This window comes from Loxodonta africana, chromosome 19 (genome assembly GCF_030014295.1).
Source record: "Loxodonta africana isolate mLoxAfr1 chromosome 19, mLoxAfr1.hap2, whole genome shotgun sequence".
Classification (NCBI taxonomy): Eukaryota; Metazoa; Chordata; class Mammalia; order Proboscidea; family Elephantidae; genus Loxodonta; species Loxodonta africana.
Genome location: NC_087360.1, coordinates 813,026 through 832,875, shown reverse-complemented (window position 1 = coordinate 832,875; position 19,850 = coordinate 813,026). Strand labels below are relative to the sequence as shown.

The window sequence follows — 19,850 nt, the reverse complement described above, 5'->3', positions numbered from 1 at the left end:
TACAGAGGCATTAGACAAGTAACAGGATCAGAGACTTTGCTGTCTCAGCAAGTAGCCAGGGTAAAGGGCAGCAGGTGAGTCTTTCCTCGGGGATTTTGCTGTAGGACAAGGCTGTGGTGCTTTGAGGTGCCCTGCGCAGTCTGTGCCGGGGTCACCAGAGCTTGGAAGCGCTGGTTCGTGAATGGCACAGCTGGAAATGGGGCCTGCCAATCAAGGAGCCGCTCCAGCTGGAGGGCGAGCCCGCAGTGAGCCCCACGCAGGCCTCCCTGGGAACGTACCTTCCATCAGGGAGCCTTTCGCGGCCGCTGTTTGGTAGTGCTGACGGCCACTTCGCATCTCCTCTTGTCCACTTTGTTTCAGAGTAAAAACAACCGACCTCTCCGCACAAGCCAGATCTATGCCCAGGACGAGAATGCCACCCACACGCAGCTGTACACCAATCACTTTGACCTGATGAAGATGACAGCGGGCAAGAGGAGCCCCCCAATCAAGCCGCTGTGCGTCCTTTAGCTGCTGTTCCACACCAGTTAATAATAGCACAGCCGCTCATAGCTCAGTGCTGGTTTTGGCTTGCCCTTCCTCTTGTTTTCTTGTGTTTAGTTATTGCTGTCTTCTTTTCTGATTTGCAGGCTTGGCATGAATCCCTTTCAGAAAAACCCCAAGCACGCATCCGTGCTGGCAGAGAGGTATTTCTGTACTTGTGACTCATTCTTTAGGGTTGGTTGTGATTTCCCTTAAGTGCCCAGCCCCACCCAGTGAAGGCAGCCGTGAGCGTGCGAGTTTGCTGCAGGCGTCCACGAACGGTGGCGTGGGGAGAGGCCTGTGTGTGGGCAGAGCCGGCCGTGGGCGAGACAGACGGCTCCTGGTTTGGCCCACGCGGTTGGGGTCGGGGTACATGATGTGGCCCTCGTAGGGCACCCACACACGTGTGCACTGCATGTTCTGAGGACAACATAGCGATGCATGTCTTAACTTCTATCTGGGGAGAAGACGTACTGCCACGTCAAGGTGCTGTGAGGCTGGGCAGGCTGCCTCCTCTGTTGCGCTTTCCACTAGGCTGTCCACACCACGGGCTTGGCCCTGACTGTCCACCTGCGCCAGGGTGAACGCCCTTGCTGGAGACGCAGCGGAGACGATAGGAGAGGGGTTGGGGAGGGCGGGGGACGTGGGTGTGCTCAAGCCCACAGCGGTGCCAGCTGTGGGCTCCTGCGAAAGCCCATCGGCTTTCTGTGTGTGTGGTTTTTATAGGAGAATGCTGAGAACAGGTGTGCGTTCAGAACACAGGTGTCCCACCACTCAGGTCCAAGCCCTGTCTACACTCGCTTGCACCTGTCCCTCCTCCTGTCTACACTCACCCATGCCCATCCCCTTGCCCGTCTACAATTGCCCACGCCTGTCACCACTGCCTGTCTACACTTGTCTGCGCCTGTACCCTCTGCCTGTCTACAGTCCCCCACGCCTGTCCCCCGCCTGTCTACATTCACCCACGTCTGCCCCCGTCTACAGTCACCCTTGCCTGTCCCCCATTTACACTCACCCACAACTGTCTCCCTGCCTGTCTTTACTCGCACATGCCTGTTACCGTGCTTGTCTATAGTTGTCCACACCTGTCCCCTCACCTGTCCCCACCCACGCCTGTATCCCCACCTATCTACTCTCACCCACGCCTGTCCCTCCTGCCTGTCTGTACTCGCTCATGCTGGTCCCCCCGCAACCTGTCCTTACCTACCCATGTCAGCCCCCACTGCCTGTCCTTACCCACCCACGCTGGTCCCCCCACCGCTGCACCAGCCCTGGTGCCCATCTGTGTGTGGCTGATGTTGCACTGCTTGCGGCCCCTCCTCTGCCTCAGGCTGCCCACCACCCGGCTGTTTTTTCTTGTGCCGCGTACTCAGACGCTACGAACTTGACTCCATCTGCTTATCATCTGTCTCCCTGCTGCAAAGAGAGCTCTGTGAGAGTTGGGGCTCCAGTCCTGAGGTGCTGTTTTAGTGCCCCGGGGCTGCTGTAACAAAATGCCCTGGGGGGCTTTAAGGAGCAGAACTTAGTGTCTGAGTCTAGGAGTCTGACTGGGGGGCCGTGGCAGGGCAGTGTGGGGGTAGGGCCTGGAGGAGATGAAGGGAGGAATGTGGCGCAGTGCAGAGTCCCTGACAGAGGTCTGGGTGGGGCTCTGGGTGCCATGAGCTGAGACAGGCTTTGGTGGTTTGCGGTAGGAGAGACTTGGTCCTGTCTAAGGCTGCTGAACTGGAACTTCCAGGTGGGGAGAGGGAGAGGGAGAGCGGCGGGCGGCGCAGTGAACCCTGGCCTGGGGGGAAGGACTCCCACTTGTGCAGCCAGGAGAGAGGGGACGAGGGGCTGTAAAAAGCCATGTGAGATAGAGGGTTGTCCTCTCAGGAGGTAGGCTGGGCCATCTGCTGCTGCTGCGGCAGAAGGTGGGGCGACTGGGATGGGAGGGGAGGGAGGCCTGCACTGATGGCTGAGCTACACTGTCCAGAGTGGGGGTGCCTCAGGATGGCCAGGATCCTACACTGACCGTGTACCGGGGGTCAGGCAGGGCCTCCACGGGTACATGTGACCTGTCACATGTGGTTGGAGCTCATTGGGGCCTGAGGTGCTGAACCCTCACTGCAGTGAGGCCTCTCTGGTTGAGAAGGTTCCCAGGAAGTGCACTGCGGAGCTCCTGGGAAATTGGACCGGACCCACCTTCCAGGAACAGAGGAACGAACCTTATACCTGGCGTCCAGGTGTAGCCCCCCTGTGTGCTCCCTGGGCGCCTGTTGTTGGCTGGCTCCTTCGCTTGGTGACCTTGCCACGCTGTGCCCCATGCCCTTGGTGACATTGGACACTGCCTCCAGCATCCAGAAGCCTGGGGAGCGAGGGCGCTGGTGTTTATAGAGACGGTGTCTCTTAGAACCAGCACGCTATATTAATTGTCTGCCCTTGTCTTTCAGCGGGATCAACTATGACAAACCTTTGCCCCCGATTCAGGTGGCATCTCTTCGTGCAGAGCGGATTGCCAAAGAGAAGAAGGTGGGATGTCTTGGCATCATGACCTTGTTCACAGTGGGAAATGCTGAGTGTTACCGGGTCAGGTTTCTGTTCCTCACACCTGGCTTCTCCCTCCCTTCCTGGTGGTTTAGGCTCTCGCAGATCAGCAGAAGGCCCAGCAGCCAGCTGTGGCTCAACCTCCCCAGCAGCCGCCACCACCGCCACAGCCACAGCAGCCGCCGCCGCCGCCACTGCCCCAGCCCCAGCCGGTCGCCAGCCAGCAGCCCCCCGGGCAGCCAGCAGTCCCAGCCCAGGCACAGCCTCCACCACAGCCACAGCCTGTGCAGCCACAGCCGAAGGTGCAGCCAGCAATAACCACGGGGGGCAGTGCTGCTGTGCTGGTGAGCAGGTGCCCGTGTGTCAGATAGGGCCGTCTTGGCCGGCGCTGGCCATGCACCCCCACATTGGCGCCTAGTTGATGCAAATGCTTGTTGGGGGTTCTCTTGGTGTCCAGCCTGTAGACTGTGTGTGTATATGTGTGTGTGTGTGTGTGTGTTTGCCTATATCCTCCCTCCCTGTGGCTCTAGGGTACAGTTATCTCAGCTCTCACAGCTCTGGGATGCAGCTGTCTCAGCCCCCACGGCTCTGGGCTGTATAGCTATCTCAGCCCTCACGGCTCTCGGGTGTAGCTGTCTCAGCCCCCATGGCTCTGGAGTGCAGCTATCTCAGCCCTCACAGCTCTGGAGTGTAGTTATCTCAGCCCCCACAGCTCTGGGGTACAGCTGTCTCAGCCCTCACAGCTCTGGGGTGCAGCTCTCTTAGCCCCCATGGCTCGGGTGCAGCTATTTCAGCCGTCACAGCTCTGGGGTACAGCTGTCTCAGCCCCCATGGCACTGGGATACAGCTACCTCAGTCCCCACGGCTCTGGGGTGCAGTTATCTCAGCAGATGCCCAGGGAGGCTGAGGCAGTTCCTTACTGAAACGATGGAGTACTGTGGAATTAGAAAGATTTCAGAACTGTGATAAGCTGACCACTTTCCCTGCAAACATGCAGAGCAGACACTGCTGGGGACAACAGACAAACTCTTCTGGCCCCGCCCCTTGTCCTTAGAACATGTTCACGTGTGCTCACGCATGCACAGAAACCTTATAGCTAACTGATGCCCGTTAGAGCACGGAGGTTACATACGCAGAAGGCGTGAAGGGAAGAAGGCTGCTGGGGGCCCAGGTGCCCCCACTCACCTTGGTGTGTCTTGCTGTGTGTGGGGGGTGGGAGCGCACGGTGGCCACTTGCCAGGAGCGCGGATTCGATTGCTGGCAGATAAGAGCTGGATGAAGGAATTCAAATGAACTCTCTCTCTAAAACAGGCAGGAACCATCAAAACGTCAGTCACTGGGACAAGCATACCCACTGGTAAGAAGAGAACAGAATGTTGAAAGCTGAGCTCAGTTTTCTGGCTGTGTCGTCTCATGCGTGTCTTCCATGCAGGCACCGTGAGTGGGAATGTGATCGTGAACACCATTGCGGGTGTCCCTGCTGCCACCTTCCAGTCCATCAACAAGCGCCTTGCCTCCCCCGTAGCACCCGGAGCTTTACCTGTGAGTTGTCCTTGTACCCGGGACGGCGAGTGGCCCCGTGCGTTGATGCCCAGGGGGAGCCATTTGAATTTTTTTTTTTTTTTTTAATGTTTTCTTAGTGTAAAAACTTTAAAGGTCTAGCTGGAGTTCCATGAGATAATTTAAGTAGCTGATCAATATGGCGGCTTCAGAGCCATCCAGGTGTCAAGGGCATTTCTACTTTGTACCGTTTAAGGGAATGAAGCTCCCAGTTTCCTGTGTGTGCGTGTGCCATGAGGGTTATCACAGTTCAGTTCACAGAGGTGCCCGGTGTGTGGAGGGGGGGTAGAGGGGTGTGAGGGTCATCACGGTTCAGCTCACAGAGGTGTCCTCATGTGGGGACACAGATTGTGAGACTGGCGTGCACCGGGGGTTGGGAGGGTGCCACCTGAGGAGGAGATGTGGCACTGTGGCGGGGTGCATGATGGCCAGTGGGGCATGAGGCAGGGAGCTGTCACTTCCATATGGATGTCTGGCCCCCAGTTGTGGGGACAGGTGGGGCCAGACCTGGGCAGAGAGGCAGACCCAGGGCACACTGAGCCCATGGCCATGGGGGGCACTGAGCCTGATCACAAGGGGCACACCAGTGTCTACTGCTTGCTTCTCTTTGGTGTCTCAGAGGTAGTTGCGAGGGTTTGTCCACCAGCTCACTGAGGGATGAGGAGGGTGGCAGGCAGACTGGGGTTTCGTGCCTTTGCCACCGTGGCTGCTGCTGTAACCACTGGCCGGGAGTCAGGGGCTCGGGAGGCAGGACGGACGAGCAGTGAGAGTGTGTCATTTCGGGCAAGACCCTGAGGCCCTGAGCCAGCAGTAGGATTCTGGGCTATGGCTTCTGCCGAAGACGAGGGATACCAGTGGGCAGTTAGGATGCTGGTTGGTGTGCTCTGGGGATGAACACGAATGTCTAGTGGGTAGTCAGGAATTTCTTAATGTCCCTTGGGACCAGAGCCTTTGAGTGGAGACAGAGGGGCCAGGCAGCCTTACAGGTATGAAAGGGCGATGTCAGCCAAACCATTCTTCCCGTGGGACCTGCCTGTCTCGAGGGCTCCGGAGCTGTGGGCACCTGTGCGCTCACGCCTCGGACTCACACACGGACCCGCGCTTTGCAGCGCTGTGTGTGTGTCAGGGGCCTGAGTGTGGAACGTGTCGCCCCTTGGGTGCAGTGTTGGTGTCTCCTTTCCCACCACACGCAAGGCCTCCAGTGGAGTGCGCCTCACTGTTCTTTCTTCCACGGCTTCTTCTAGACTTCCGGAGGCTCGACACCCACCCCTGCGGTCCACACCCAGCCCCGAGCGGTGGGCTCTCCTGCCACGGCCACCACTGACCTGGTGTCCATGGCAACAACTCAGGGAGTGCGGGCGGTCACTTCCGTCACTGCCCCGGCGGTGGTCACCACCAACCTGACGCCTGTGCAGGCCCCGGCCCGGTCTCTGGTGACCCAGGTGTCTCAAGGTAAAAGCACCCCTCTTAGCCCCCTACTCCCCTTCTACGTGTTGTCTGGGGGAGGTAGAGAGTCCAAGGGGGCTAGTAGCCGTATCTGACGAGCCACCTCCTTTGCAGCCACGGGAGTGCAGATCCCAGGAAAGACCATCACCCCCGCACACTTCCAGCTTCTCCGGCAGCAGCAGCAGCAGCAACAGCAGCAGCAGCAGCCGCCGCCGCCGCCCTCTCAGGTGCAAGTCCCGCAGCTCCAGGGCCAGGCCCAGTCGCCCGCGCAGATCAAAGCCGTCGGGAAGCTGACGCCGGTGAGCCTCTCTGGAAACCACAGACATGGTGGCTTAGAGCAGGTTGGCGTGGTCTGCGGGGGACGGTGGCTCAGAGTCTCTTCTGGAGACGTTGTCTGTGTAGGGAGTCCGTTTGTCTTCTCTCGGAGTGAAACATACGGACACCATGGTCATGACCATGCCTTTTAAAACTTCTTAGCCTTCTTCCTGGTGCTCTGTGGCCATAGTCCCATCTCCACACTTACATTCCCACTTCCCTTCCTGTGCTTCCAACGTGATGGTTCAGTCTCTGGAGAAGGCGAAGGGCTCCCTGGCCACCCTTGACAGAAAACCCTGGTGACAGAGCACTCTAAACAGCTCTAGGAGGCTGGGGGCGAGGACTTGGTTTCTGTAACAACAGCTTACTTGCAGGACTGCTTCTCCAAGGCTGGCCCTTGTGTCCTGGCATTCCTGCTTTGGCCAGTGTGTGCCACCTTTGCGGTGATTCTGTAGCTGCCTTTGTTTTAGCAGGGCATCAGTGAAAAGTAACCAAAGCACCTTAAGCGTGAACACAAAGCAATACTTGAAAGCTCCAGCAAGCTCCTCTCCTGCCAGAGCGCCGAGCGAGCAGTCTGCTCCTTCTGCACGGGGAAGGGAGGAGCCGGTGCCAGAGGCCGTCACAGACATGCAGTGCAAGGCGGTCGGCACCGTGCCCACAGGTGGTCAGTGCTGTCGGGGGCTGCCATGTTCCTCCAGGAACGTCCCAGCCCCCTTTTGAGAGACAGTGAAGTGGGGCTGTTTGTCTGACACACTAGCAATTAGCCACACTGACAAATTCAAAGTGATCAAAACGAAACAAAACAAAGCATTCAGTCTCTCAGCGGCACCAGTCACGTTTCTAGTGCTCGTGGCCACACGGGGCTAAGGCTGCCGTACTGGAGAGCACAGAACTAGAACATCCCATCGTCGCAGGAAGCTCTGCTGGACACGGCTAACTTAGAGAATTATGGGGCCCAAGATCTAGGATCTGGTGTAGCAGAGGTGGAGTTGTCAAGTAAATGAAGCTAGTGTTTGATCCTCCTTCACGTACACGTGTGCATACACACACTTGCACACACATGCTCTCGTGTGCATGCACACAGAGCGGTCTTTCTTTGTCACCTAAGACAGTCTGCCTCAGGTGCCGCATCTCGCCCTGTTCCGGCAGCCAGCGCTGTGCTCACCCTCTCACTGCCTGGCCCCTGTTCCTCACTCCTGCTCCCCAGCAAATCAGCTCCCAGCGTTGTCGCTTACAGCGTTTTAAAAGAGACCTAATAGTCACAAACGACTCAGTGTAACTTCTCTAAAAAATAAAAAAGCATGTTTTTTAGTATTTTTTGAAACTAACTTGAGAGCATGATGTTTTGACATAGTTGTGGCACTGATTTCTAAATCGTTTGGAGACTGTGGGAATAACATACTGGAGGCTTACACACATCTTACAATACACTTAAAATATCAGGAAGAACCGTGATTTTAAGGCTTCCAAAAAATTCCATGATCGTACAGATTTAAATTGACCCGATTGTGAGAGAGAAGGGCCTACATCCTTGGCCAGGAGCTTTACTGATCCGTTAAAGTCACTGTCAGGTTTTCCCTGACACTGTGCCATTTTAAGTAAGTGGTTTAAAAATGTTGGCCCGGCCCTGGAGGATGGCTGGCAGTACGTGTTAGCAGCTGGTTACTCTGGTATTTACTGGGTACGGAAACAGCGTTTTACATACGTGATGGAATGTAGCCGATACTGATGAGAAGATTCCCTCTGTGGGTTCTAGGAACACCTGATCAAGATGCAGAAGCAGAAGCTACAGCTGCCCCAGCAGGCACCTCCGCAGGCCCAGCCAGGGCCCCCGGCGCCCGCACCCCAGGTGCAGGCACAGCCCGCACAGCCCGCGCAGCAGCAGAGCTCCCAGATCACCACGGTCACGGCCCCGCGGCCCGGGGCACTGCTCACGGGCACCACTGTGGCCAACCTCCAGGTGGCCCGACTTGTAAGTTCCAGCTTGTGCGTTTGTTTTTCAGAAGCGACATCTGTTTTACTTTAATTGGGTGCTAGGTCTGCTCTGGACTCTGTCAAGTATCATAACTGACTACACGTAATGCATCGCAGTGTTGATAGAGTCGCACAGCCTACTGGACATTGGAGGGGGCGGGGAGGGAGCTAGGCTGTGAAGAGAGCTGAGATTCCTGGAGGGTAAGGGTGTAGAGTAGCATCCAGGTGTCATGGGTGCTGGATGCTGGGCAGGTTCTGACCTTACAAGACCTGTGTGGAGGAGCAGAGGGCCTGCACAGGGGCCTTGCAGGTGGGCGTGAGCCAGGTCGGCTGACCAGGGGTTGGACTGCCAAGAGTGGCTCAGAGATAGCTGCATTGTGTGGGCAACAGGGGCCTTTGGCGCTTGAAGAAAGGAATGGTAACCAGGTGAGAGGGGGCTTGAAAGACTGTGCCCCACTGTACTAGCACGGGGTGTTGTGTGCCAGCCCTGTCACGGGTGATGCCAGTTTACAGAGTGTCTCACTCTCATCCACTGCCATGAGCGTGCCACATTCATCACAGACCCACTGTGGTGGGTGCTGGTGCTAAGTACTCACTCCACATCTCAGGTGGAGAAGCTTGTGTCTGCCGAAGCCCCACTGTTGGCAGCTACAGGCAGCTGCACTGTGGGGCTGGCTCAGGCTTGAGCCCCCAAGCCCCCTGGTAGGGGCCAGGTCAGGCTCCACGGTGTGGCTTGAGCCCCTGAGCCCCCTGGCGAGGGCCAGCTCTCCATAGAGAACTAAAGTGACTCCACCAGAGCGCACAAAGCGTGTATAGCAGCAGGAAAAGCGGTGGCCCCTAGTACTGGCCAGAGGGTGGGGGATGTATCACCTCCAAATACATCCGTCAGACTGGAGTAGTTAACCTGTTGGGAGGGGCTTTTGGTGATCCAGCTATAAAAACGCAGAACCCAACAGTCCTGTTTCTGGTGTGTCCTGAAGGCATGAGAGGACAAAGCAGCAAATGCACGTGCTCATTTGCTGCAGGAGGGTAGACGAAACTGAAACGTCCAAAGCAAGCGCGTTAGGGGACATCCAAGCAGTGGGACATAAAGTAGCTTTGAAGAACGGTTGTAGTTCTGTGTAGCTTGACTGTTCCTGTAAAGGGAAGAGACACAGATAACAGCACTTTTAATTTCATCCCTTTTTACATTTTTCGCAGCAATCCACACAGGTAAGAACAAGGTCCAGAAGGTCAGCTAGCAATTTTAACATTTGTGTATGAGTGGTATTAGGATTGTGAGTGATTTTTACTTTCTTCTTTGTATTTTCTTGGGTTATCTGGGTTTTATATGTGTAAAAATAGACCTGTTTCCACTTTACTTTTTAAAAACGCAACATGAAATCAAAGTGCTTGGTAGTAGCGTGATAACTCAGTGGAGGGTGGCAGTGTCCAGGGGCTGACGTTCCGGTGGGAGGTTAAGGCCTCCAAGTGGGGAGTGGGCTGACCCGTAGGGGTAGCTGAAGGAATGGGAAGTGGGAGATTCCCTAGAAAAAATGGCCCAGAGACTGGTGGGAGAAGATGGTGCCTGAGATGAGAATTGTATGGGCTCGTTAAATCTGAACTCTGGCCGATGTTGTTGTTCGGCTCCTGTGTCTGAATACCGCGGGTGCTCCGCCTTGGTAGCTGGTAGGTGTTAGGAAGAAGGTGGACCTACAAGGACACCCTTTTCCCTCCGTGTGCAAATCACGAAGCCTGTGTTAGCGTGACGCCACCCTTCTGCTTGGTCTATCCGGGTTCTCTCACCTGGCCTCTTGTGAGGAGACTTACGTGACAGTGCGCAGCATTCTGCCTTTCTTGGGCTCACCCATGGCTTTCTTTTGCAGACCCGGGTGCCCACCTCTCAGCTGCAAGCCCAGGGGCAGATGCAAGCCCAGACACCCCCGACGGCACAGGTGGCCCTGGCCAAGCCCCCAGTGGTGTCGGTGCCGGCGGCCGTGGTCTCCTCGCCAGGGGTCACAACACTGCCCATGAACGTAGCCGGGATCAGCGTGGCAATTGGGCAGCCACAGAAAGCAGCAGGTGATGGTGGGCGTGCACCCTGCCCTGCACCCTGCACCCTGCACCCCGCACCCTGCATCCTGTGTGGCATGCAGTAGCTGGGTGGCCGCCACTCCCGTTTTGAAGCAGTGCTTTGTAAACCTTTCCTGGCAGACTCTGTGTCTAAGATGCATTTCATGTGTGCATGTTGTAGTTTAGCCCAAATGTCTCTCCAAGACTTCCGAGTCCACGTTTCTCCCACCAGTTTCACTGTTAGCCGTTCCGAATCTGCCAGATGTTTACGTAGACATCCCAGATGGACACAGACATAGCTTAGGTGGACCAGGGGATGGCTGTGCTTGTCTCCTCACAGCTGCCCTCTCTTGCATGTCTGTGCAGAAAGCAGTCAGCTGCACACGTCGTCACCGTAGGGCTATGACTGATGGCGTCCTTGGTGTTTGCAGGGCAGACCGTGGTGGCGCAGCCCGTCCATGTGCAGCAGCTGCTAAAGCTCAAGCAGCAGGCCGTGCAGCAGCAGAAGGCCATCCAGCCGCAGGGTGTGCAGGGTCCGGCCGCTGTCCAGCAGAAGGTACGTGGCTCTCCTGGGATGTGGGCCGCATGATGCATCTCCGTGCCGCCCAAGTCAGGACAGCTTGCCCAGATCAGGCACGTGCTCCACAGGAGACAGTGGTTTAGTGGAACCCGGCGTCGGACTTGGGGCCGGGAACTCCGCTCTGCATGCTGGGTGTCCCAAGGCTGGGGGCTCGCGAGTGGAACTGCCAGTGTGCCATGTGTATGTGTTTTCTTATTTCATGTGCACACACTGTGATGGTGGCCTGCGAGTGTGGCCCGGAGGAAGCCCCTCTGCTCCAAGGCCTGGGGGGTGGCAGAAGGTCTGGGAGTGCCTGACCTGGAAGGGCAGCGGGTTCAGGTTGTGATGGTCACCTGCCTGGTTCCTGATGATGATGGGATGGGCCCAGCCAGGCACTGCTGAGCCTGGAATCAGGTGAGGGTCTGCTTGTTGGAGGAGAGGAGGGACGTGAGGACTAGTGAGAAGGGAGGGCAGTGGAAAGGGTTAGGGTTAGAAGAAATGGCCGACTAGAAAAATCTGATCTGCAAACCTTTTCTTAGCCAATTCTGCTCCCTGAGATGGAGGTCCTCCAGAGGCAGCCGGTGTCACAGGTGTCCTGCCTGGGCTTATACCTGTGGTCTCTCTCCTCAGATAACTGCACAGCAGATGGCTGCACAAGGCCAGCAGCAGAAGGTGACCTATGCCACCCAGCCAGCACTGAAGACCCAGTTTCTCACGACGCCCATCTCCCAGGCCCCAAAGCTGGCAGGGACTCAGCAGGTGCAGACACAGATACAAGTGAGTGTGCTTGCTGGGGCTACGGCTAGTGTAAGCCTTCCGTTACCCAGCACACACATAGGAGCAGTGATACCACGGACGCTCTGTAATCTCCTGCTGGCTGCCACTGCTGGAGGCCTGTGCGTGCACCTGCCCACATCTTGTCCTGACCTGTGTGACTCACCTGTCCCGACCTATGTGACTCACCTGCTTTTCCTGTGGCTTCACCATCTCTGTTGATAAAGCGAATGTTGCAGTCATGCCACACGTGGCCTCTGTGACTTGCCGCTTTCCCCGCACGTGCTTGTGAGGTTCCTCGGGTGTCTGCACTTGTCATTTCACCTTATGGACAGTTTTCCCTCTGCTGGTGGTGGCAGTGGGATGTTCCCAGTGTTTGGCCTCCTCCAACACGGCACCAGGCAGCTTTTTCCTGTCCCCTGGTGGTGCTGGGCTGTGGGCAGTGCACGTTCACCGTCTCCACAGTGGTGATGCCGCTGTGTGCTAGCCTGCAGGGCCAGTGTTCCCCCTGCCCCAGACCCTCGCCAGCGAGCCAGACTGCTTAGTCCTCTCTGACCTGGAGCATGTGCAATGGTATAGCTTTCTGGCCCCGACTGAGCTTCTCTGGGACCCTGTGACTGCAGCCCTTCCTGCACTCTCAGGGCTCTTGTGGGTGGTGCGCACGCAAGCCTGTCCCGATTTGTGTCCATATCCTGGTGTTTGGCTTCACCTCCTCCTGCTTTGTGGCTCATCTTTTACTTTATGGGTGTCTTTTGATGCACAGAAGTTCTTAAGGGTACTGTACTGGAGCTTATCAGCCTTGCCGTTTCTGAATAACAGTGTTGAAGGAACCCTGCCGACAGGTCGGGCGTTATTCTTCTAATGCTTTGACAGCTGGGTCTGTGGTCCTCCTGGAGTTGACTGTGTTTATGATATAAACGTAGGGGTTCAATTTAACTTTTCCCTCTGGGTACCTGGATTTGTCAGCACCGTTCACTGAAGTCCCTGTGCCCACTGATCTGCCATCTGTCATTCACGGCTGTGCTCTGTCCTTCTGCCCGGGGCTGTGGTCTCTGCAGCTTGGTGCCAGCACTGCCCTTGCCTCTTGCGTGCAGCCATTCTGAACCTGGTGTCCCATGGGCTCTTCACGTGTGGCATGGAGGCGGGCTGCTGCTGCTGCTGCTGTCACGTCCATCCACCTTTGTGTTTTACCTCAAACACTTGTCTATTTACTCTAAGTGTTGATGTACTTGGGTTTTTAGCTCCCCTTTTGTCTGGGCTGTTCATCCTGCTTGCTGTGTTTTTTCTTTGCTGCTCTCCTTCCTTGCCTTTTTTGGGGTGTTTCTTTTTTTCTCTTTTTATTCCCCGCCTTTTCTAGTTTGGAAAGTATACTACCTCTTTCTCTTTCTTCACGGTTAACCTCCACACGCATACCAAGCTTCTCAAGGAGTTAAGGTTGCCATTGTCTGCCCTCTTCTTGAACAGGGTCTTGTTGTTCACACGTGGGCCCCTTGACTCCTCAGCATACATCCTGCCGGTGTCCTGGGTGTAACCCTGACCCTTCCCGTCTTCGAGTTTTCACCTGAGGTCATTTTCACTCTGCTTGACACTTATTCTTTGGAATCACCTCCAGTGTTTGAAAAATGCCTCTTTTTCACTGTTACTTGTGAAAGGCACGTAGCTTGGCATCGTACTCTAGACAGATGTTTGTTTTCTTAGTGCACTGTGAGGCACCGTTCCTGTGTTCTGGGTCCCTTTGTTGGCAATGGGATGTCACATGTAGTCTAATGTGTCTCTGCCTTGGAGGACATCTTTTCCCTTTGTGCCCTTTAAGGCACCTTGCTCGTCTTCACGTCGTGCAGTTCCGCTATGATATACCGAGCGTGGATCTGTGGGCATCTGGAATTGACCTCTCCCATCAGCCATGGCTTGTGTCCATGTTGCCTCTGCCCTGTGTTTTCTACTCCGTCTCTTAACGTCATTTACGTTTTCTATTTCTTTGTCTTTCTGTACTGCGTTCTGTGTGATGCCTTTTGTAAAACTATAAAATAAACCTCACGTTACGCGTGATCACTGATGAGGAAGTCGGCCTTGTCCGTGTTCGAGGTGGAGAGATGCCTGCTCTGCCACTGCTCTGTGCGGCCGTTTTGTGGAGGGCTCTGCTGTGTCATCTGGTCGTTGGCTTTCTGCATAAAGAACCAAGAAGGGAAAGGAAGAACGTCCCCTCTTTTTGCGTGCACTCTCTTCAGAATGCTACATTTGGATTTTTCTCTTTTGTCAAAGGTTGCAAAACTTCCCCAAGTTGTCCAGCAGCAAACAACTGTGGCCAGCATCCAGCAGGTCACCCCCGCGTCCCAGCAGGTAGGGTCTGGGGACACAGCCATGGAGGGAGCTCACAGTTCCGGTGCCCATGTGCACTGTTTTAAAAATTTCAGCTTGCCGTTTTATGAGAATTCTTGGTTTTCATCCTCAGAAAATAGAATTTTAGAGGATCACTTTCAATGCAGAAAAGGTTAACTTTGGGGAAAGCTTGTTAGCCTCAGGAGAGTAGGAAAATCCTGCAGACCCATACGTGTTCACACCCTTTGTCAGTGTGCTGAAGGAGCTTCTCTTCTGTTCATGTCCAGGATCATCTGTTCAGCCAGCCCTCTCGGGTATGTCCTCCCAGCCCAGGGCTCCATGCTTGAGTTGGGGGGATGCAGAAGTGAAGGACATGCTTGGAGGGGCAGTGATGGCCTTGACAACCACATGGCATCTCAGGCTCATACTGTCCTTGTTTATGACTACAGGGTGTGGCCATGGACAAGCAACGTTTTATTTAGCTCAAGGTCACACTGGTTTTACTTTTCAAGGAACCAAACATATTAGAAGCTTTATAACAACAACAAAAATAAGTCCCTCGATCCCACCCTTACCTTTTCCCAGACACATCGCTTTTAGTCAGAACCCAACAACAGCTTGTTCTGACTTTCTGCTTTGGTTCGCTTGGAAGCCAGAGGTCATATCCTGGTGTCGTGGTTTTTACGTTTTACAAAAGCATACTTGGCCCAGAGGATGTTGTGCATGGGGGTTGCTCTGTCTGCGGGTTCTAGATCACGTGTCTTCTCCGATGCAGGCCTCTCCACAGACAGTGACGCTCACGCAGGCAGCTGCAGCCGGCCAGCAGGTCCAGATGATCCCCGCAGTGACGGCCACGGCCCAGGTGGTACAGCAGAAGCTCACGCAGCAGCAAGTGGTGACCACGGCTTCCACCCAGCTTCAGAGCCCTGGGGTCCCGCACCCAGCACAGGGGCCGGCAAGCTCCGACAGCCCGAGTCAGCAGCCCAAACTGCAGATGCGAGTGCCTGCTGTCAGGCTGAAGACCCCCACCAAGCCCCCGTGCCAGTAAGCGGGCGGACACGGCCTCCAGGCTCCAGCTGCAGCTGAGAGCAGACTGCCCTGGACGCCTCACCATCCAGAGCACAAGTCTGCCGCCTCACGGAAACCGTCCAGCTGGTCTGAATCCGGGACAGTGTCATGTAAGGTACCCGGCACTGGGATGGCTGTAACTGAGACAGGACCATGTGGTCATCTTGTTAAAACACGTCCTGCACTCAAGAACATGACCGTTGAGTGCCGCCTTGCTGTATTATGTGACTGATTGAAAAAGTGACAGTGGCGATTTTTAAAAAGCATTTAAATGTTTCATTTTTCCACCATTCAGAATGTCTGTTCATGTACAGTGTTTGCACATGACCGTGGCAGTGTGGGACGTGCATCGAGTCTTAAGCTACACCACGGTCTCGGTGTCCGCATGCTGTGTCCTTACGTGCCCAAAGGACACATCGTGGTCCTGAGAGGATTTCATTCCAAAGAAAGCCACTGGGGTTTTCCTCTTCCCCTAGAATAGGACTTGTGTTCACTATTGCCAGGAATGTTTGGGACTGATGCCCATCTGAGCACATTCATGACATGCCCCCACCTGGGTTCAAGGTCAGTGGCCTGTGTTTGAACTTCCATTCCAAAGAGTGCCAGTGTACCCCTGCCCCCCTACCCCTTCCAGTGGTGTGTGGCCACTTGAAGGGCCTCTGTGATGGAACCTGGTAAGCACGGTCATGCTGCAGCTCCAGCATGGACTGCTGACATGGCTCCAGGCCTTCGTGACACTCGCGTACCACACAGTATTTACGCTGCTGTGTTACTTTGCCACCTGGGCAGTGGACATGGGGGGCATCAGGCAGAGACAGGTTTGTCACAGGCTCCTCTTGCTTGCATAGCCCCTAGGTCTCATCTGGAGAGAAGGGTCTTTTACAAGGCGGCTTATTTACGAATTTGGTTACACAGAAATGGGCTCAGTATGCTTTCATAGATTTGTAGCACAACTGTGAACACACTTGCAAATGACAACACTGGTATTTCAAGGCAAGGGGCCTGGCTCGCCCTCACATTTGATTGACCAGGGTCTCCTACCTGAACAAGTCTACTCACTTTTGGGTGTGCCAGTAAAGGAGAGAGCCCTAGTGACAGTCCTGGGAAGGTGTGCCATGGAAGGGAAAAGGAAGCTTGCTGTGTGCTGGTTTTTTTTTTTTTTAAACAAGATAACAAATGCAAGTAAGTGGTTTTGATAGTAGGCGATGTCTTCTCACCTGAAAGTTTTTCACCAAAACCCAAAGTGAACTATATATGACGGCTCTCGCCGTGGCAGGTTGTTGATGGTTGCAAGTTGTTTGGGCCAGGAAATCAGCCTAAGTTTTTGTGTGCTAAGACTCAGTTCTGGCATATGTAAAGGCTGATGATTTCTGTGGACAGAAGTGTGCTCTCCCCGTTCTGTCATTCCTGGTGACATCAAGGCAGCTGTCTGTCCTCCAGCTTCTTACCCTGTCAGTCGGCACATGTCTGCAGACGGCAGTACAGCAACATCCAGTGAGCTCTTGATGAGAGATGTGGAAAAAAGTAAAAATCAAGCTTTGAAAAAAAGGAAACATAAAACAGTTTAGTTAAATGACAATATCAAAACAGCAGCACAGCCTCTTTCTCACAGTAAAGCCTGTCTGTCCTGGCCTGGCGTGGTGGGGCTGCGGGGTCTCTGTGCCTGTGGTGGCCCTGCGTGGTGGGGCCGCGGGCTCTCTCTGCCTGTGGTGTCTATCCTGGCCCGGCATGATGGGGCCACGGGCTCTCTATGCCTGTGGTGGCCCTGCTTGGTGGGGCCGTGGGCTCTCTGTACCTGTGGTGTCTGTCCTGGCCTGGCGTGGTGGGGCCACGGGCTGTCTGTGCTGGTGGTGTCTGTCCTGGCCCGGCGTGGTGGGGCCGCAGGCTCTCTGTGCCTGTGGTGGCCTGGTGTGGTGGGGCCAAGGGCTCTTTGTGCCTGTGGTCAGGGGCCCAGATCTGCTGGCTTCGCCCTCCCACATGCAGAGCCAGGTGCACAGCCACCCTCACCTCAGCTTGCCTTCGCTCGCACCCCCGTCTATTCTTTGTCCTGCATGTAGGTTGGTGGTCTTCTCTAAACGATAAGACCATTTTGAGTGTGCTGATTTTAGAATGTACTAGACATATCTGCCTAAATAAAGGTCCTCTGTTGATCTAGGACGCTAGAAGAGAATTTAGAAGCATCTCTAGAAAGCTTTCTAAACAGAGCTGGGATTCCGAATTTTCGCAGTGTGGAATTCCTGTCCCTTATCGGTGTGAGCAAGACTGTTGTGTCCGAAGTGTGTTTTCTTCAGCAATTCCCCCATGCACAATATGGAACAGAAAATATTTGTACTTAATGTCACTTGATTTAGTAACATTTAGATGTTACCACTGACCTGAGTAGTATTTGATATAGTAAAAAATTCCTTCCAGTATATAGTTTCCTTGGCTTTATGTTTTGAAGGTTACCCTTTCCAAGTTTAAGAATTAAGGATGAGTTTAGGAAGCTCTTGTCTAGGCCCTCTTGGATCATTATTGTTAGCAAAATTCTGTATTACTTGCTAATCAAGATTCATACCAATACGTTAATGATTCAGAGAAAGAGCACATAAAACCAACACAGCAGCGAAACCACTGTCAGCCTCTGCTTCAGTTGGCCTCCGTGGAAACAGTTAACCCACTGATTGTTCAATGAAAAGAGAGACATTTCTTTTAATTATGGCCAGTCTGTTAGAAAATGCTCTGTGGGAAGCAGATGGCTGTATCCACTATGCCTTCAGGTTTGCGGTCTGGTAGGCAGAGGTTTTCCTTTCTGCAGTCTTTTTGTCGTCGTTAACTCCTGTATCCAGATAGCTGTTGTTTTAAAATATAAATGAACAAGACTGAAATTGTAAATACTTTGTAAACATCAGCATTTGTACTTGAGTAGTAGGATTTTAAAGGGCACTGGCGTCCTACCACAAAGGTATAATAAAATGACCTTTTATATACCTCCTGGTTTTGCCTTCCATGGAAAACTAGCATTTAAGGTAAAGATGCCAGATGTGCTGATTTCATTTTTCTGAAGAAAAACAAGATGAAGACTCTTCAGACAAGTACTGTGGGAGGGGAGGGTTTCCTTCCTGCTTTCCCACCCACAACTGTAGAAGGAACAAGAGCGAGCAGAGGTTTTCCAGGATGGTTGCGGCTTCCACAAAACAAGAACCACGCCTGGGTCCCGCGGAGTCCCATGAGGACGAAGGAGAGGAGAAAAGAGCCGGTAGGTGCCGTCTTCATGCTCTGCCTGGTGTCTGTGTGGTGACACCTAGACTAGGTGTGCAGGGACACCCTAAGACAGGCAGACACTCTCAATTTAAAACTTTTAACTAGGTGATCTGGCAGTCCTTTTCTTCTCATTTCTTTTGCACCCTTTTGTTTTTTAAAGTTTCTGATCACAAAAAGGATGCATGTCTATATAAAAAATGCATACATTATAAAAAGTAGTGCGTCGTTGTCCCCCCTCCCGCAGCCCCAGGAAAACCATGGTTAATTTTTGGTGCATTTCCTTCCCCACTGAAATGGAGCTGTGGGTAATGTCCTGCAGCTCTGGGCTTTCCCTGTCATCCTCTGACACCCAGGACACAGATGCTGCAGGCAGGAGTGATGGCTCCATGGGGTGGGCAGTGCAGAGTGCCCGGGCACAAGGCCTCAGCCGGCTCCAGGGGCAGGGCTCCTGGCTCACTGTGGTCCAGTGTACCAGCTGTGTGACCGCAGGCCATGACTTAAGTGGTGCCTCAGTTTCCCCATCTGTGCCCTCAGTGTGGGTGAGGATTCGGCCAGGTGGTACCAGTCCACGCACTCTCCTGCACCTGCACTCAGGAGTTGTTGGTGGGTCAGCACATTCTCATGAAGGCTGTGCCAGCTCTCAGGCCCCTTGTCCCCGGCCTGCACTGCCAGTCTGTGGGTCCAGGCCCCATCTCTGCACCTTCAGGTCTGGGTTGGGGCCGCTCAGATGAGACTGCTGGGAGCTGCCCTCCGACGACAGGGCCTGGCACCTCTTGGCCAGAAGGGACGCTCGCGCCACGCCCGGGAACACAGGCCTCTGAGCGACACGGCCCCGGGTACAGAGCCCCGACCTGACCCTGGCCCGGCGGGAGAGCGGCTCAGGGAGGATGGGCAGGCGCTGGGCGCTCAGGGCTCAGGGCGCACCCGGCCTCGGCCCCGCCGACCCCCCCCCCCTCGGCCGAGGACCCCCCCCCCCGACCCTCTCCCCCTCCGGCCCCCGGTCCACTCCCAGTCGCGCACGTGTCACTTCGCGGCGGCGGCGGGGGAGGAGGGGCACAGGAGACCCGCCCCTTCCGGCCTCCTTGCTCTCCGGCCCGCCCCGATTGGCCCGCGCCCTGCCTGCCCCGCTCCGATTGGCCCGCGTGGCCCGTGCGCCGGAAGTCGGGCGGCCGCGCGGGTTTTATTCAGCCCGGGGCCGCCGCACCGGCTCTCGGTGTTGGTCGGGGCCCGGAGCCCGCGGGCGGAGGGTGGAGGGGACGAGTCGCCCGGCCCCCGCGGTGAGTGACGGTGCCGCGTGTCCCCGCCGCGCTCGGCCTCGGCACTGACGGGTGGAGACCTCGGCCCGGCCGCGGGTTTGCCCCGTTGTCCCCTCAGCCCCGTCGGCCCCGGTGGCCTGTCGCCCGGTGTGGCGGCTCCGCTCCGCCCCGCGCCGCCGGCCTGCGCTCCCCGGGCCGCCCCCGCGCTCTGCCGATCGGCGCTCCTGCCTCCCAGGTGG

The 19,850-nt window shown here is 55.4% G+C and overlaps 1 protein-coding gene across 12 annotated transcripts in view; it reads left to right on the top strand.

Annotated features, from left to right (window-relative positions):
- Positions 1-18,081, top strand: part of EP400 (E1A binding protein p400) — an 86,406-nt gene extending 68,325 nt beyond the window's left edge. For 10 of the 12 annotated variants that reach the window (XM_064272012.1, XM_064272009.1, XM_064272011.1 and 7 more), the window contains 14 exons: positions 361-497; positions 630-686; positions 2,952-3,030; positions 3,141-3,389; positions 4,357-4,402; positions 4,478-4,587; positions 5,850-6,057; positions 6,166-6,350; positions 8,123-8,338; positions 10,206-10,401; positions 10,824-10,948; positions 11,582-11,728; positions 13,988-14,065; positions 14,820-18,081. In XM_064272012.1, coding sequence (XP_064128082.1) covers positions 361-497; positions 630-686; positions 2,952-3,030; positions 3,141-3,389; positions 4,357-4,402; positions 4,478-4,587; positions 5,850-6,057; positions 6,166-6,350; positions 8,123-8,338; positions 10,206-10,401; positions 10,824-10,948; positions 11,582-11,728; positions 13,988-14,065; positions 14,820-15,092 — 2,106 coding nt within the window. In that variant the 3' untranslated portion in view covers positions 15,093-18,081. The remainder of the gene's footprint in view (positions 1-360; positions 498-629; positions 687-2,951; positions 3,031-3,140; positions 3,390-4,356; positions 4,403-4,477; positions 4,588-5,849; positions 6,058-6,165; positions 6,351-8,122; positions 8,339-10,205; positions 10,402-10,823; positions 10,949-11,581; positions 11,729-13,987; positions 14,066-14,819) is intronic. The other 2 variants (XM_064272004.1, XM_064272005.1) reach the window with 2 other exon arrangements.
- Positions 18,082-19,850: the final 1,769 nt, after the last annotated feature.